The sequence below is a fragment of the Glycine max genome, chromosome 9 (genome assembly GCF_000004515.6).
Source record: "Glycine max cultivar Williams 82 chromosome 9, Glycine_max_v4.0, whole genome shotgun sequence".
In the NCBI taxonomy this organism is placed as follows: domain Eukaryota; kingdom Viridiplantae; phylum Streptophyta; class Magnoliopsida; order Fabales; family Fabaceae; genus Glycine; species Glycine max.
The window spans coordinates 45,567,814-45,585,802 of record NC_038245.2 but is presented as its reverse complement, the minus strand read 5'-3'; the positions used below and the strand labels follow the sequence as shown (position 1 = coordinate 45,585,802).

Genomic DNA, 17,989 nt, shown 5'->3' with positions numbered 1-17,989 from the left:
TCCGCATTTTCTTTAATTCCCTTCCTCCGAGACACTTTACAATTCATCTTTCACTTTCATTGCTACTGTCTATCTTCTAAGGCCACCATTTAAAATTTTAAGCATGTGGAACCACACCGATAAATTTAATTTTAAATTAAATTAATAATTATAAAATTAATTTTGATAAAAATAAAAATTACTCTTGCTTCAATTCCATTATGATTTTATGCATCATAATTAATTTTATAATAATTTTAAAAACAATTCAAACATATCAAATTTGATCAAAATCAAAATTAATCCATATCACTATGATTTAGTATGATATAGAGACTATCCAAACAATTTGAAACATATACAAACAAAGTTGGCTGGTTAAAATTCTAGCACGATAATTTTGTTACATTGGTTCTTGCTACAATTAATATACAAAGTACTTTTACAACGATTTTTCGCTACGTGTAAAAGATAACTTTTCTAAATCGATTTCAAAACTATTCTAAAAATATACTCACTATCTACCGATGTTGATTTGACACCCCTTAAAATCGATCTAAAAAATTAAAACCAGCAAATATAAAAATCCCTTTTTCGTGCCAGTAATTAGGAAACTACTTCAATGGATGGTTAACCAAATGAATTTCTTCCACGCAAGAAACAAGTTGATCGGCACAACTTGATCATCAAATAATATATTGTATCTCAATCTTTTAAACTTCCTTTACATCTCATAAATTAGTAGGTCCCGGACTCCAAATTTCTGTAATCGTCCGCACTATTTGAATTGACTCACTAGCAATTAATAGCCTAAGAAGGGCTACGGTGCTTTTGTCTTTCATCTTAAATAATAACACGTATTTGTGTTTTTACATCTCACTCTTAAAACACCTTTTAATAACAACTTATGTTAACAGATGGCGTCATATATTAATTAAAGATTCATTGTTGCTTTGCATCCTTTAAATAAAACTTTAACAAAAACATGAATAATGTGAATAGGTGATGTTTGGTGGTCCGGGGAATACAACATTGGAAAAGTGGCGTCAGTTTATACTTATCAAATAATTAATTAGTAGAGTGATGTGATGTACATTTCCAACTGTAAGCAGGAACATGAGCATTCAAGTACTCAATATAATAATACCTTTCTTTCATAGAAAATGTTAATGGACTCCCGCTATATATTTATACCTCTCTTTCTCTCTCTACCATACTCTTCAACTCTTCCCTTTCATTCATGGAATCTCCCTCTCGCTCCTTCGTCATTATCGTCGGTGCTGGTGTATCCGGTGAATACCACCATCGCTACAATTCTTCCTCTCTCTCCGCATCTTCATTTTTCCATATCAATAACTATGAGTTTTCCTTTCTGAAAGGTATCTCTGCGGCAAAGCTGTTGGCCGAGAATGGCGTAAAGGATCTTGTAATCCTGGAGGCTTCAAACTGTATTGGCGGTAGGATTCGGAAGGAAAACTTCGGCGGTGTGTCCGTCGAACTCGGAGCTGGTTGGATTGTCGGAGTTGGCGGCAAAGAGTCCAATCCAATTTGGGAACTCGTCGCTGAATATGGCCTTCGAACATGCTTCTCTGACTACACGAATGTGCCATACAACATATATGATCGCAGGCGAGACTCTATTTCTTTTTCCATTTTTTTGCTTCTGTTGCTCTGCCGATTCCTCTGTTCCATAATTCCTGTTATCGGTTAGTGTATAACCATTTTTTCCTGAAATATATTTGCCACGACGAGTTCATTCCAGTGGAAAGATATTTTCGAGTGGAATCGCTGCGGACTCGTACAAAAAAGCTGTGGACTCGGCAATTCGAAACTTAACGAACCAGGAAGAAGCCGATCGCGAAGGCAATAGCTCCAAAACAACTGAACCACCTTCGTAAGTGCAATTACTAGTCCTTTTCAACCACAAAACGATTTGGTGAATAAATGTGGTGTGATTGTGACCATAAATAACATGAACCAATATTTCCGAACTCTTTTTTGTTTCCCTTTATTAGGTCGCCATTAGAGCTAGCAATTGATTTCATCCTCCATGATTTTGAAATGGCAGGTCAGTTCAAACCTCGCAACTCACTTTGAATTAAATTAAATAGTGTTGATTCTTACTAATTATTATGTGAGTTGGTTTATGGATGTCTGTTCTGAAACTGTGAAAGTTGTGGATGCAGAGGCAGTACCGATATCTACCTTTACAGCGTTTGGCGAAAGGGAATTTTTGGTTGCGGATGAAAGAGGTTTTGATTATTTGGTATATAAAATGGCTGAAGATTTTTTGTTGACATCTGAGGGTAAAATACTGGACACTCGTCTCAAACTCAACCATGTACGTAATGTTGCTTGCTTCCTAATCTTGACCTTTTATCTAATGAACCAGTTAGCTATAATATTTCTATCGGTCAATGCCTATGCGCCGAGTCCATGAGCCATCTAGTACTAGTAGTAGTGGTGGTGTAACCTACTTTCTTCAGGGTAATAATGGGTTGGTCCGTTACATTGCCTTAAACTGTTACATTATCTTTATACGCCTACTCCGGGGCTTCTTCTCTGCACTCTAATCCACTTCGTAACCCAATAACTTTACTATTTCATTTTATTTTTCTGTTACTTAAGCTCGTTGACACACTTTTTGAGTTACAGGCATGATGAGTGTTCAGGATACACTTGTCTATTGAGTTATCTTAGATATATCATAAATATTTGATTAAAAATATAATGTTTTATGAACGCCCTGCATCAATCTTTTTTTACTGTCATTATTTACTAAAGTATCATTTTATACATTTTATTTTTAGGTAAAGTGATAGCAACACCCTGCAACTTTCAAACATAAAATTATTGATGAAATATTCAAGTATATTTAGTAATGACAAATAATACATATAATTAGTAATATTTTTGTTACAAAGATTTTTGTGCACAAATTAAATTACTGTAAATGTTGAGCAACTAATTAATCATGGTGGAAAATAAAAAAGCAAAGTTAAAAAAATTTAACAAAACTTTTAATTTTTAGTTTAAGAAGTTTTTCACCAAAACAAATATCTTCATGGTGTCCGAAATTTCCTTCGCTACATTCTGACCAAGAATAAGATTTCTTGTTTGTATAAATAGTTATTAGTAAAAGAATGGTTTTGTTAACCATTGATTTCAAAATTGAAAACTTTTAGTGAAAATAAAGTTTCTTTATAAATTTTTAACATGTTAAATAAATTTTATACATAAGAGAATTTTAATGAGTGTCCAAGATATTGTTATGTAAGCAAAAATAAAATATGCTTTACAAGGGTTAAGTTGCTTTGTCATTTCATTTTAAATAATAACATGGGTGTGTTTCAGAGAACCTGCATGTCTCTTAAAACATCTTTTAATAACAGCCTATACTAACAAGTGTCGTGAGATATTAATTAAAGAAATAAAATAATATTTGTTGTTGCTTTGCATCCTTTAATTCAACTTACCTCATGTAACTTTACACTGATGTTGTGCATGCAGGTGGTCCGGGAAATAGAGCATCGGGGAAGTGGCGTTAGGGTGATAACAGAGGATGATTGCATTTATGAAGCAAATTACGTACTTGTGTCCGTTAGCATTGGGGTTCTCCAAAGCAACCTTGTTGCCTTCCATCCACCCTTACCCGTATGTTTTGTCTATACTTTATTTTCTTTTGTCCTCTATATTACAGTACTTTATTTTCTTTTGTCCTCTAGTACAGGTACAGGTGCCCGTACATTTGTATTTGATAGTATTTTCATCTTCTAGACGTTAATAAAATTAAATGGAATATCTAGTCTAGAGTGAGCTTTTGCTAATATGTAGTTCTTTCCATTCTATTTAAGATATTTAATTGGTCATGGTCCCATAGTCTAATGTTATTAGAAAATCAAATATATTAATACAATTAAGGATAACTAGGCCTTGCATTAAACTGGACTCTATGGTTAATGAGTCAGGAGATAATTTTTCAAGATCAATGATCAAATGTTGATACATCAACAACTTGTTGCTAGTATTTGTTATTCGTGGATTATGATATGTTATACATAAATTATTATTTTCAGTCTTCAAAAAATAAATTATTATATTTATCTTTTATTTATAAAAATTGGTTAGTTACATGATTTGTCTTTTAAAAAAGTCATCTTCTTTTAATTTATTGATTATAAAAATAAGGATTATATATAATGCATTTTAGTAAATAAAAGAGAAAAAATAGTTATCGATTTAATTTTTAGAGACTAAAAAATGAATATTACCTTATCGATAATAACTAAAAATATGTTTAACCCTATTTTTTTATGAAATATCTCAAAAAACTTCAAATATTTAAATTTAATAAATGGATAATGTAAAAAAAGGCTACTTATAGTGTAATTTTTTAATTAATTTTTAACAATGGATCAACAAATCATTTATGATACTACATATAGTGCGACAATAAATTTTTATAACAATATAAAACATAATACACATGCATTATAACAATAAATTTTTAAGTATTTGTTGTCTGAAAAAATGCATTAAAAGTGCTCTTTTCACACACTGATATTTTTTTAATTATAAGTATTAGAGAATGTATTGCCATAACAGGAGCACTCCTCCAAGTGACTTTGCATTTAATTTAGAATTTAAATAGCATCATATGAAGTTATTCTTTTGCATTATATATGTCTATTTTGTTGAGACACTTATAATGCAAAAGAACTGTTTATAAATGGATCTTCCCCATGAACATCATTGAGACACTTTGTCTGAGCCTGCTTAGTTGTCAAAGTTTCCCTTCAATTAATGACATTAGTTTTAGTTGGTTTTACTAAGCAAAACTTTGACTTATTCAATAATTACACAGAGATGGAAATTAGAAGCCATAGAGAAATGTGATGTAACCGTGTACACCAAAATTTTCCTGAAGTTTCCATATCAGTTCTGGCCAAGTGGACCCGGAAATGAATTCTTCATATATGCTCACGATCAAAGAGGCTACTACACATTTTGGCAGGTTTGTTTGAAAATTTTCTCTATATTATGTTGTATTCATACTATTTTGTTTCTCTTGCATTATATGTCCATGCTGCTTCTCATCGTGAAGTTGTTTGGTGCTATTCAGTAGGTTGATCAATGAATAAAATTCTTTGAAATTGGCGAGTTTACTGCACATTGCATGTTGCATTGCATGTAATCATGAATACTCCAAGTTCTGTGGCAAATAATGTGAATTAAAAAAACATGACAATTAAAATATATATTTCTTTCCAACACACAAGATAAGGAGAAATTGCCCAGTGTTATGTGAAATTTAAAGTACTATCCTCTTAAATAACACTAGGACTCAATGTGAATATACATATCTTTAGTCTAATTGGAGAGATAGCTTATCATGTTCCTAATCCCATCCCCTAATTTACGCAAGGTGTCTTTTTAATGTTGTTTTTCTGAAGGTGATGTTTTGATATTTTAGAAGTGTGTGCGTTAATAAATATTAAATACTACTTTTGCAACTACTTCCGTTGTCTTGTTATGCTAATATCAATTACATCCTTGTAGGGATGACACGAATATAATAGTTTTTTCTCCTTGTCCTTGTTTGTGTTGAGTGATTCATTATCCTTCTAGGTTGTGGGGAATAACGTTTGGTATCCTCTTTGGAGTTATCTGTACAAGTTTCGTAATGGGAACTACTTACCAGCCATGATTGATTTCTTTTCCGTATAAAACAGCATGAAATATAACAGAAACATATGCACGCATGTATAGACAAAATCACACGCATAAACATGGATGCACAAAATCACACAAAATTTCACGCTCAGACTCCTGCAGATAGACATGCATGCCATACAATTTAAATTTTTTTCAAACTATGAAATAGTATTTTAATACAAAATGAATTTTACAATGGGAAAAAAAATTGACATTTGTAGCCATTATATAATTTCATCATAGTATATATTTATTTGTGTCAAAATTTAGTCTGACATTTTTTCACATTCTCACTACTTCACAAACTAAATTGGATAATACTCAGGCATTGACTTTGGTTAGAACTTCTACGATAAACATTAGTTGTCTATTCTCTTAAATCATCAAAATCTTTTTGAGGCATCTCATGATTTAATGCTTTGCCACTAGCAAATGGAGAATGCATACCCTGGCTCTGATATCTTGGTGGTGACATTGACAAATGGTGAATCAAAACGTGTGGAAGCTCAATCGGATGAAGACACCTTGAGAGAAGCTATGGAGGTGCTCAAGGATATGTTTGGACCCAACATACCTGATGCCACTGATATACTTGTTCCCAGATGGTGGAATAACAGGTTCCAACGTGGCAGCTACAGCAACTATCCCGTTATCTCTAATCTCCAAGTAGTTCGTGATGTTAAGGTTTGTTTATCATTTTAAATATTCATATACATACATACACATTATAAATTACTGACTATTTACTTCAAAACGTGTTATGTTCCCAGATATATATAATTATAAATTTTCAAGGAGAAAATCCAAAAAAACTCCTTAGTATTACAAGAGTAATTTATCATCTCCCGTAGATGTGGTACTAGTATAACATTAAAAATGTTGTCAAAGGACGTGGATAGCGATAACAATGTAATAAAAGTCTCCATATTAAAATCGTACAGAATATGAAAGGATTTAGCACTTCTAAGTTGGTGTATTTGTCTTTGTATTCTTTTTTTGTTATATATATATATATATATATACATATTTGTCTTTGTATTCTGCACTACAGTACATGTGATGACAAAAGAGATGACTGCAATTGGAAACCTGTCACTATAAATGTATAATTAAGGTTTAAGTTATAGACCATTACGTGATGTGGTAGCAACCTGTCAGTTGTAGTGTTAGGTGTTGATTAATTGTAATTGATCTGTATCAACTTGTAGCATTCCCATCTAACTGAATTTAAAACCTTTTGATATATTATTAGAATATGAAAACAGATGCATTTGTTTTTCTATGAAATGAATTTAACTATTCTTCGATTTCATTTCTGAAATATCTCCCAAAGAAAAAGGAAAAATGAGTGGAGGAGGGTTGAAATAGAGCCATGGACGTAATGTTCCCTTCTGAAGCATCTTCTAGGATTATTAAATTCATATCCAATTGTAAAGTAAACAATTTATAGTGTCTTTATTTTCTGAGAACCTGTTACTAAATTGCAATAATCAATCATGCAAAGCTACATTAATAACGTCGTTTAATGTTCCAATATTGTAGTGTTTTTGTCCTGTTGGGGTTGGACTGCTGTGCTGTATTTTGGTTTTGTATTCTGCCCCTTGATTTGTTCTGTTACTTTTAGCCGTGTTCATGTCTCCAGGAAATGTTTATATTTTCTTTCAAAAATGTTTTTCCATTGTGTTTATTTGTCTTTTTTGGGCATGGTTCAGGCTCCAGTAGGTCGCATTTTCTTTACTGGAGAACACACGAGTGAAAGATTTAGTGGCTATGTGCATGGTGCATACCTCGCAGGTAAGTCATTAATTTATCTTAAATTTGCTCTCCTAAAAAGGTGATTAGTTCCCACTTGTTGACATGAATTTAATTAACTCACGAATGCTTTAACAGGTATCAATTCTAGCAAAGAACTACTTGAAGAAATGAGAAAGGACAACAAAAGAAAAAACAAGAGCCAAAGTCGAGTATTAGAGCCCTTGTCAGCATTAACCGAATGCAATATTCCTAGACAATAAAATCTCAGGGGCAAGCTTAGAATGGCACTACACAATCATCCAACAGCAAACCGAAATAATCCCCACATCTTTGTCCTACAACTGTATTCACTATTCATCACCTCTGTTTCATCAGCAATAATAGTAAAAGAAAAATAATCAAGAAAACAAAGGTAACAAGCAAACTACAGACCAAAACGAAAGCCAAGGACTTGAGTTACTCGTGTCCTAATTACTAATAAATTTCTGGTATAAACTCTTGTTTATATTGTTTAGCAGATAATAGGCAGTTGCAGCTAAAACCACTCTTGTTTATATTGTTTAGCAGACGGTAGATTTGTATTTAAAAGTAAATAAAAAATGAAAACAAAAGTAAACATGCCATGAAGAAAAATCATTTACTTATGCAGTATGAGGTTTATACTCAGCTGAAATCATTATGTCCAAGTGAAAGTGATAAAATCTAAACTAAAACATTAAAAAATCAAAGTACATACAAAACAAACGCCAATTTATCAACCAAAAATTCCATTATGAAGCAGAATAATTGCATACAGATAGGCAGTGCCTGAATGGCTGAGTAGGGTAACAAATTGACAGTGCTGATCAGGAGATATTTGCATTCTGCAATGACTGGCAAGCTACTGAACCTACAGATGAACGCATGACATGCTCCCCTAGCATTGCAATACAAGAAGCATCTGTCTTGAGATGCGGCTGCACCAATTCCCATATCTTTTTCTTTTGTAGCTGCACGTTGTCACAGAAGAATAAGATCCAAGATAGACAGGTCAAAGACGAAGAATAAGATCTAGATAGAAAAGGACAGGGTGATCAATTAATCATTTCTCTTGAAATTACCCACATATGACAAAAACAAGAATCATTATTTTTCTAAGCTCTCTAAAGCCCAATTTTTAGATTGTTCTTCCTCAGTCAATTCTTCAATTTTCTGTACAACATATTTAAGCCATAAACTTTTTCCCTACACATCACAGTTTGTTTATCTTAACATATTTAATCAAAATGGTAATGAGTGTAGTAAGATTTTTTTATATACAACATCCATCCAAGTTGAACATTGATCTATATACTCTTGAAGGTTTAGTTTCTAGAGTCTACTATGGCACACAACAATATGCAAACAAGAAGTTTCTTGGGGGCTTCCAATTACAAATGCCACTTGACCTATGGTTTTTCAATCTCTATAACAACAACAACAAAGCCTTATCCCACTAGGTGGTTTTTTCAATCTCTAGTTGTAATAAATACCTTGTGTGATGGATAATTACTATTGGACACAATAACTGTATGGTATCCCAAAAAACTGTCTAGTTTCAAATGCGAGTTAGCCTAATTTATAAAATAATAAATCATCTAGAACTTCCCAGTCAACTAGGCAGTCATATTAATTGCTATTAAGGAAGAGCAATTGCCTGATTCGGAGTGGCAGCATCAGGTTGATTATCCTTTTCATCTTCCGTTCCAAACCAGATTCTTTCACCAGGAATTGCTTCCTCGGGAGGGAACAAAAGTTCAACATTTTCATGTTTTGCATCAGAAGCAGCCATCAGCATTCCGCAGGACTTGACACCACGCATATTTCTTGGCTTCAGGTTGGAAAGGACAATAACCTTTTTGCCCTGCATGTGCCATACAATTAGTTATGATGTTAAATACTTGTACAGAAAACATCAATATGATGACAATATCACAGCCTCAAAACCTTTCTGCACTGTTGCCATGCGCACGGGCACACACAAAAGCAACTATTCAAGCAGTCATGTAAGTTTGTCTGCCTATTCTATCATTATATTTACAAAACATAAAGTGTAATGCTCATAGAATTCACATTTTAATAAGTACAAGTGACGCACAAAGAGCAGTCAATAGAAACTAATTGTTTCTTTCCCAGACCTTGATAAATTCCGGCTAACATACTCAGCTGGAACAAGACACATGCATCTTATAATTTCTTTTGCACAAAGAATTCAAACCAACAAAGCATGAAAACTTCTCTTGCTTGAGTTGTCATTAGATTAAAAAAAATTGTTGACCGACACTTGAGTCAACGCTTCCTATGAATGGTATTTCAAGGATACTTGTATTACAAAAACAATATATATTTTATTTATAAAAAAAAAGGTTTCTCAGTATTTTTTTTTTTTAGGCTCATAACATAAAAAAGTTGTAATACTTTTTTTGAAATGGTGAATATACCTTTTCTTTTTAAAGACATATAACTCATCTTGTGTGTTGTCCTCATGTTCTAATATCTTAGACTTTAGCCATGTCAAAGTGTTTGCATTTGTGTCATGTCTGGTATTCGTCCCACAGTCTGTGGTACATTGATTCAAATGACAAACGAGTCTATATAACCGTCAATTTTGATTTATTATTCTCAACAACATCAAACATCAAAGTTTCATTCTTTTTGTCATTAAATCACGTAGAACCCTACCAAATACATAAGCATGCATTAAAGAGTCTATCACAACAGAAATTTAGAAGAAAACAAATAAAGAGAGTACATTTCTGCTCATTTTCAAAATATCATCGTATAGAATCTGTCTGCACATCCTTAAATTTTAAAATTCATGAAAATTTAGTTGGCGATACTTTGTACTGTTTTCCCTCTAATTCGACATACAATTAGTATTCCTTCTGAACTGAAATACAAAAAAAAAAAGTGTAAAACAGAGTAAATTTAGTAATTTCGTTTAAAAAATGCTTCTTTTTTTCCTAAATTGTTCTTTATTTAAACTTGGTATTAAGAACAAAAATATGACAGCTGGAAATCCAAATTGAAAAACTTGCAATAAATTAACCCACTATCAAGCAGAAGTCAATACCTAGTTATGAAAAAAAGAGAAAAACCTGAAGGTGTTCTAGAGGGATGTATTTGACAAGGCCACTGCATATGATTCTGGGTTCAGGTTCACCAATATCAACCTCTTCCACATAGAGAGAATCAGCTTCATCATGTTTCCATGCTCTCAGAATGCACCCAACCCTCATGTCAAGCAACCCCGCCGCATCCTTAATACTGTTCTCAGCTTCACCACTTGCATTATTGCTAGTGATGGCTTCGGTGGTCACTGCCTCATCTGTGGAAGCAGAAGAAGAAGAGAGTGTGCGAAATGGTGGATACCCAGATGGATTTGGCGACGATGAGAGGGTGAAAAATGGGAACTTGGAACGGAAGCGCGTGGCGTTGGAGAGAAGGGGAAGATGGGGTCTCGTGTTCCGAAGGGAGCAGAGTGAGATAACACTACCAACTCTCAAAGCATTTGCCATTTTTGTGTTATCAGATAAAAAGGAGGCACGGATTGGATTTCAATCCTCGGAGACAACACAACCAATAAACTAGACCAAGGCAAAATATTAAGGTTGCTTCATTAGAAAAACAATTATGTGAATGAGTAAAATAAAATTTTGATTTCCTGCCCCCAAAACCAAAACAATGAATGTAATTATTGTGGCCTAAAAGGGTGAGAAAGGATTGGTTAGAATATAAGTAAGTTATAAAAGTCTTCTATTAACAATATATGGTCGAAAAAATGAAGAAAAAGGTGTATTGAAATTGAATATTAGTTATGAAAGCCAAAAACCACATGCGTTTGCCGGGAGTCGAACCCGGGTCTATTGCTTGGAAGGCAATTATCCTAACCGTTGGACTACAAACGCTTGTTGTTGATGAGTTGGAAAATACTTTGTTCACATTTTGTGTAACTTCTATCCTTTACTAGTACTTCAAAACCAATTTGTGACAAACCAATAAAAAAAATGAAAATTAATGTAAACCATTAATAAAAAAATCTGCTTTTGTTATGGGATGTATTTTAATCTTTGGTTCTTATTTAAAAATAAATCAAGTCATATCCAATCATAATGTATAATAAACTTATATTTTTTATGTTGTTCTTAAATAAAGTCTAACTTAAACACATTTCATGTTACATCATTTGAGAATCTCAAATAGCATTTTAAACTAGAGTGAATTTCAATTTTACTTTGCATAATTAACAACCCACTTTTATTCCTAACAAATATGAATGAGACTCTTTTCACAAATGATGTCACACCATTATTAATAGATTTTGATTCTCATATATTACGGATAAGAGAAATTACCAGATGGGAAAGGAAAGAAAAACACTCGAGCCATTTTGATTGACTCCACATAAAGAATAGTACGCATATTATTGCTATTTTTAGCATATTTTTTAAAATATGAATTTATTTAGTTTTGATTTTTAAAAGAACTCTGCTCCCTTTTGAAGCCCTAGCGTGTGTCCGCTTTGGGCTAATCTTGGCACATTTTTGTAAAGGTTTTTAACCTCAAAATACTCAAATTTTACCCTACTAAGCCTAATTGGAGGTCAAAGTCTACTCACGTAATGATAGGTCCCGAGTTAAACTCTACTCACGTGCTTTAAGTATAATAATTGGTGGTCAAAGTCAACATTGTCAGTTCCGAATGAGGCACACCACTAGCATCAAAACATCGTCTAAGTCAGCATGTTTCATTTCCCCCTTCCCGAATCAGTTTTAATCAGTTTCTGATGCTGCCATAGTAAACTTTAGCGGCTAATCTAGCATCTGCGTGTCTGCATTTCAACACAAAATAAGGGAACCCTTCACAGCACAATCATGGATCCTAAATCAAATGAGCACTAACTCCAGAACATACAAGCAGAAGACACGTGGAAAAGGGGAAGGGAGATTTCTATACAATGAGGCCGTTCAAAAATATACATGCAAAAGCCACACCAAAGACACTTTGAAATGCCTTCCCGACACACATCTAAACCCTAAAATATCTTCAATACAACAGTGTACTGAAGATGAAAAATGAAAAAATAAGCAGAAGCAATCCCACTCCACCAGAATTACAACCTGCAAAATCCAACATAATCACAATGTCAAAATTTTGCTCTGCAACAATTGAGCACGATGAAAATATAGCACTGCAGTCATCTTCAAAGCACAGAATTTGAGACAATTCGACAAAATTTTAATTCTTGTATCCTAGACGTACAACTTGGGTATGCACAATGCTACAAAACTTGAAACATTTAAAGATATGTATTAAATTCGTCAACTGAAAGCCAGAATAGTATTAATTTATAAAACACTTCAAAATGGGACTCGCCATTATTTTTTAGTGTCTGAGAAGATGTTGGGAGAGCAGGTAATGACATCTCTGAAAAAAAAATAGAGACAAGAGTTAAGCATATGCAAACAGTATTTTGTAATATCATAATACCAACATCCTGAATAAAAAAAGTAAGCAGCGATCAAGAGAAAGCAAATTTGTCCAAACACATACCAGGTGCACAGAGTGACATAGATGCAAATGAAGATGATGAAGAAGGCCAGGGCGCAGCAATGTTATCACTCAAATCACATGTAAAGCTAAAGCCTGATGAATTGTCAAATATCACATCTCCAGGCAAGCTTCGAAGTAAACAGCCTACATATGAACCAACAACAGTCTCACCATTTACCAACAATACATTATTAATTGACAAGAATCAAGCATGTATTTACTGTGCTTTAAAAGGAGCTTTTTCTCTACTCCATAGAATTATTATTTATTAAGGTATAATCCAAGATTGTATTCTAATCAACCAAGTATAAATCCCTCATAATCCCAAGTTCAACTAACAACCTAATCCATCACCCTTCTAAAAAGAATGGGAATTCCAAAATAGCATAATTGGATTCAACCATCCAATATTACATCACAAATTCCCTATTCCTTGCTGCCAATACCATGTGTTGTCTGAACCAATGTGTAACAAACTAACAATAGATTATTGAATTTAAAAACAACAGCTCTCAACAAAATGCAAGGATTAGAAAAAAAGAGCAAACCTTGTTGTCCATAAGCTGCCGTACCAGCACCATGTAGATCCACAACAGAAGAATTAGACCAGAGAAACTCAAACAGTGGTCATGGGCAGGAAATAAGAATATCAATTGAGCATGATAAATACCTTGTATGCTGAAATCTTTCAAATCAACGTCACAAAGCTCATAAATATTTGTCATCACTCCACCTCCACGTAACATAGATCCAAAAAGTGTTGCACATATTATAGCTTGCTTATTCGTAATTAACATTTGCTTTTGTATCCCAGTAATATATGTGTTTAATGAACTACAACAGGAAGGGCTGGGGGCAGCTACATTCCAACATGCATTAATTACTTCTGTTGGCTCCTTAAAAGTCAAAGGACAAACTGCACGAGCAATACTTACACTATTATTAAGTTTTGAAACAACAAAATGAAACAATTATGATTCAATTGGGGGAACACAATTTTATATATATGTCATTCCTAATTTGACTGGCATGCAGCATGCTTTTGAGAACAGTTAAATTTATATCAGATATCATAATGCAATTAAAAAGGTCTAAAGGACGTGTATTTCTATACAACATTCAGCCAATCTTAGTTTGTCTGCAATGAAAAAACACAAAATCCAACTCTTTCCCAGCGGAACCCAATCTCTCTTTTACCAAACAGCAAACATTGAAAGGAAGAAAAAAAATGGAAGCACTCATGTAACAGGACAGGACACAAGAATCTAAACCAATACCACAGAAAACAATTACAAAATGTGAAGAATGAGGTACATTATGACCAGTAATATAAAATCACTTAAATACATTCCCCCACATTCCTTCCCAATTTATTCATGAACGAGATGATTAGTCATGCCACTGACAATCTCTCTAAACTTAAAATATATTACATTAAGAATGAAATGGTTAAACAATATACCTTTGTTGACTTTGCAAGCAGATAGTATACGGAATGCAGTATTTGCGGCCTCAAATGATAGTTTTTTGGAAAGATATGAATAAACCACACTTTTACAATCGTTAAGATAATCAGTGTGATTCACTTCCCCGGCCATATTTTCATTATTGTTAATCATCATTTGTCTTCCAGAAATCTGTAAGGCTGCATCCATTATCGCAGGTTGGCAAACAGGCCTGCAACACTCTTTAAGTGGATCAACAGTGCTGCAAGCCTCAAGTAACTTACTTGAGTTAACTGTTTTCTCAAAAGTAGAATCGTCCTTCACAGGACATGACCCGCCTGTAAAATTAGATGATTTTATGGAACAAAGTCTGGGGATTGTACTATTTGCCCCTCTACTGGCTAGAATACTAATGATATCAGAAAAACAATGATCAGCAACTGCATTTGGCAAAACCAAATGATCAGATTTCATGCTGAAGTAACCCTGGAAGATGTGGATCAAACTACTTAACTGAGGACAACATATTACATTCCCTACAAGGGCTGCCAAAGGTCCAGAGCAATCAGATGCTGTTTTATCTAGGATACTTGATATACCTGAATGAGAAAAGTTTACAGGGCATTTTCCAGTTAAAACTGGTTCATATCTGGTTGGGAAGGTAGGGTACATGGGTGGTAAAGACTCAGTGGGATATGGGAATTTTGGTAATACAGCAGGTGATATTTCTATGGGGTCAAAGAGCCCAGATTCTCCAGAAGCAGGTTCCTTAGCTAACTCTACCAGAGTAGAAATTCTTCTATGGTCAGCATGTATTTCCCGTGCTGTCACATATTGGAAAGTAGGAAGCCAGATGAAAAATAGAATTAGCTGACAGCACAAGGAACCTGCAACAATTTAATCAGCACTTGACTTAGCAGAAGTATAATTCATAGAACAGTGCTCAAAGATAATGCAAGCCAGTAATGTATACCAACGTGTTTTGATCCAACAAATATTTTAAAAATGAATTATGAATTTGTCGATACATATTGCAGTATGATGACCACCTCAACAATAAATTAATGAGTTTGCAAACAATCAGGACTCAGGAGCTTAAGAAAACCTGAACTGTAAATTAATGATTCCCTCATCCATCAAATCTAAAATGCTTACCCCTATAAAAATTAGCATCCTGAGAGAAGCCCATAACTCCCTAGCCCTCTGGTACCATGGAGTTTTACACAGGATAACCAGGTGGTTGCCGGTGATAAGCCAAGTGGCACCACATAGCAATGAAGCAAACTTGTAATACTTCAAAGCTTAAGATCTGTGATTAAAGTAAGAGAACAGTTTAAAGCTTGTTGAAAGAGGATAATCAGAATCAAGTACTATTCCAAACTACTGCCTAATATAAACATACTACTGCATAGAACAAAATGAGATTATAATTCAAGATTTTCAAGTCTGAAATTTTGACATGCATTTAGCAGGAATTTCTTTCAGGCATCAATTCTCGCAACTGTGGTTTTTAAGGCCTAGGATTTTGTTTCTGCAATTTCCTATAGCAAGATAAGTAGACCTCAAAAATATCAAATAAAACGGAACCATATAAAACCATGCAAAACGGTTTCAGCTTCTGCTTCTTCTTTTTTTTCTACCACGATGTGTTCATCAAGACCATTTTTTCCCCATAGAGCTCATCTCTCCTACTGGGTCAACAGGGTTTGAACCAAAAAAAAAAAATGAAAACAAACAAATAAATAAATTGAGCCTAGCATCTCAGATTAGATTACATTGTTGGTTCACTAGGTTGGAAAATTACAGCTAAAGACAAAAGCTAAAAGAGACAACTATAGTAATGACTAAGTTCTATAGACGAGTAATGAAATAAACAACGATATTTCCTTTTTGCACTAAAAAACGAACTCTAAGTGGCACGATCACTAAATCCAAATTTGACAAGCCAAAAATAGTAATGTCGAATATAATAACAAAAATCTAAAGATTCGAGCTAACAAGTGCTGAAATGAAGAAACAGACAGAGAGAGTAAGGTTGATTTAGGGATTACGATAAGATAGCAAAAAAGAAACAACGTACCGTGTAAGAGCGAGAAGTGAAAAAATCGAAGCGAGGAAGGAATAGTAGCGGCAACGAAATATGGATCGGGATGAAAAAATGAAACCCTAACCGAAGAGGAAGAGCAGTGAAAAAGAAGAAAACAGAAGAGGAGGACGAGAGAAGAAGAAGGAGAAGAAGAGTGATATGGTAACAGCTGGCACCCGCATTACCTACTCCTATTCCTATAAAAAGTTTAAACGCACCGTTTCGGCTACATAACAACACTGTTATAGTAATAGTATAGCTGTTCACTCTTGCCTTCTTACTACCAATCATTTAGGTTTAACTTTTCCTTAACAACTCTTATGAATTTGGTGCCTTTGTTTCTTCTATGTTAAGTAGTACTACATCTTTGTTTAAAGTGTTAATGAAATTAAATACACGCTGCTAAAGGATAAATGTTTCATTTAAAAGAGAGAGAGATAAATTCACCTAAGAAACTTCTATTAATATAAAAAAAATTTAATTGTTTAAACTTTATTCATTATTTTATTTTAAATTAAATATTTTGTAATTCATATATTTTTTATTTTTTGATTTTGTAAATTAAACTGAAATTAATATTTATTGAGTTTGGCTTATGATATATTTAAAGTTTGACACAAAATATATAAATATAAAATTACATAGGGAAATGAATGAAATTTAGTGAGAACTTAATTAATTCGTATTATTTATTTATTCCTCGCTATTTTGGTAAAAAAAATGAATAAAAATCTGTAAACGTTGATTGTAAGTGACATATTTTGACGCAATACAATTCATGTATTAAATTTTTATTTTTATAAAGAAAAAATTAAATATTTATCTGTATTTAATATTTATATTTGTAAGTAAAAAAATTGTATAAAATAAAATACATTATTTTTAATGAAATAGTGTCTCTATTTTTTTTGTACGAAATGCTTTGTTATTGTTTAGCTGTGTGTCTATAAAATGTCAACTTAGTATGTGATTCGAAGAGTAGCACAATGAAGTCCTCTAATTGAAAGCAAAGCAACTGATTGTTGATTCCAAATTTTGATTTAAAAGACAAGTGTCAATGGGATGAGGATGAGATCATAAGAAAATAAAAAATAAAAAGGGACAGGGTAGGCATGTTGGGCTATGTACTAATACCAAACCAAGTAGTTTTGTCGTTACCTGGGCTCTACTTATATGATTGAAATCTTTTTTGCATGTAAATGCACGCCACAAAAAGCATTGAAAAAACCACTCACGTTCTTCAAATGGGGGGAGGGGATGTTGTTGAAGAAAGAGAAATAAGATCTTAATTAACAACCAGTTGATGAATAAGTAAAAATGATGACATGTTCACGGGTGAACGTCGTGGGGGACCAGGTCATGTCCTTGAAGGTGGGAAAGTAATATGTGGTTTTTTTGGGGTACTAGAGAAGTCGACCCAAGGATGCAAGGTTGAAAA

At 33.3% G+C, this 17,989-nt stretch overlaps 3 protein-coding genes and 1 non-coding gene across 5 annotated transcripts; 1 reads left to right on the top strand and 3 right to left on the bottom strand.

Annotated features, from left to right (window-relative positions):
- Positions 1-1,061: 1,061 nt before the first annotated feature.
- LOC100809630 (polyamine oxidase 1) lies at positions 1,062-7,966 on the top strand. Its single transcript, XM_003534344.4, has 10 exons — positions 1,062-1,271; positions 1,359-1,608; positions 1,742-1,873; positions 1,995-2,047; positions 2,166-2,320; positions 3,490-3,633; positions 4,844-4,993; positions 6,124-6,378; positions 7,407-7,488; positions 7,585-7,966. The coding sequence occupies exons 1-10, from the start codon at positions 1,220-1,222 to the stop codon at positions 7,707-7,709; spliced, it is 1,398 nt and encodes a 465-aa protein (XP_003534392.1). The 5' UTR covers positions 1,062-1,219; the 3' UTR covers positions 7,710-7,966.
- A 106-nt stretch (positions 7,967-8,072) lies between these two features.
- Positions 8,073-11,202, bottom strand: LOC100810696 (aminoacyl tRNA synthase complex-interacting multifunctional protein 1). The gene is made up of 3 exons (XM_003534346.5): positions 10,566-11,202; positions 9,125-9,331; positions 8,073-8,438 (listed from the first exon to the last, which is right to left on the bottom strand). The coding sequence occupies exons 1-3, from the start codon at positions 10,983-10,985 to the stop codon at positions 8,295-8,297; spliced, it is 771 nt and encodes a 256-aa protein (XP_003534394.1). The 5' UTR covers positions 10,986-11,202; the 3' UTR covers positions 8,073-8,294.
- Positions 11,203-11,303: 101 nt separating this feature from the next.
- TRNAG-UCC (transfer RNA glycine (anticodon UCC)) lies at positions 11,304-11,375 on the bottom strand. The gene has a single exon. It is a non-coding gene; the product is annotated as a tRNA-Gly (tRNA).
- Positions 11,376-12,391: 1,016 nt separating this feature from the next.
- LOC100809087 (uncharacterized GPI-anchored protein At1g61900) lies at positions 12,392-16,743 on the bottom strand. 2 transcript variants are annotated; one of them, XM_006587630.3, is made up of 8 exons: positions 16,546-16,740; positions 15,621-15,774; positions 14,483-15,352; positions 13,691-13,936; positions 13,569-13,583; positions 13,021-13,164; positions 12,844-12,894; positions 12,392-12,587 (listed from the first exon to the last, which is right to left on the bottom strand). In XM_006587630.3, exons 2-8 carry the CDS (start codon positions 15,652-15,654, stop codon positions 12,514-12,516), a joined length of 1,434 nt encoding a protein of 477 aa, XP_006587693.1. In that variant the 5' UTR covers positions 15,655-15,774; positions 16,546-16,740; the 3' UTR covers positions 12,392-12,513. The 2 variants fall into 2 exon arrangements, with proteins under 2 accessions (XP_006587693.1, XP_040861053.1); XM_041005119.1 differs by lacking the exon at positions 13,569-13,583 and having other exon boundaries at positions 16,546-16,743.
- Positions 16,744-17,989: the final 1,246 nt, after the last annotated feature.

Excerpts from the sequence above, each read along its gene's own strand:
- LOC100809087 (XM_006587630.3), bottom strand. The coding sequence starts at position 15,654 with ATGGGCTTCTCTCAGGATGCTAATTTTTATAGGG. Across the intron at positions 15,353-15,620 it reads GGATGCTAATTTTTATAGGG|GTTCCTTGTGCTGTCAGCTA; the intron begins GTAAGCATTTTA and ends AAATTGTTGCAG. Across the intron at positions 12,588-12,843 it reads TCAGACACTAAAAAATAATG|GTTGTAATTCTGGTGGAGTG; the intron begins GCGAGTCCCATT and ends TGGATTTTGCAG.
- LOC100810696 (XM_003534346.5), bottom strand. The coding sequence starts at position 10,985 with ATGGCAAATGCTTTGAGAGTTGGTAGTGTTATCTCACTCTGCTCCCTT. Across the intron at positions 9,332-10,565 it reads TCCCTCTAGAACACCTTCAG|GGCAAAAAGGTTATTGTCCT; the intron begins GTTTTTCTCTTT and ends TGGCACATGCAG. Across the intron at positions 8,439-9,124 it reads ATGCTGCCACTCCGAATCAG|CTACAAAAGAAAAAGATATG; the intron begins GCAATTGCTCTT and ends GACAACGTGCAG.
- LOC100809630 (XM_003534344.4), top strand. The coding sequence starts at position 1,220 with ATGGAATCTCCCTCTCGCTCCTTCGTCATTATCGTCGGTGCTGGTGTA. Across the intron at positions 1,272-1,358 it reads CGTCGGTGCTGGTGTATCCG|GTATCTCTGCGGCAAAGCTG; the intron begins GTGAATACCACC and ends CCTTTCTGAAAG. Across the intron at positions 1,874-1,994 it reads AAAACAACTGAACCACCTTC|GTCGCCATTAGAGCTAGCAA; the intron begins GTAAGTGCAATT and ends TCCCTTTATTAG.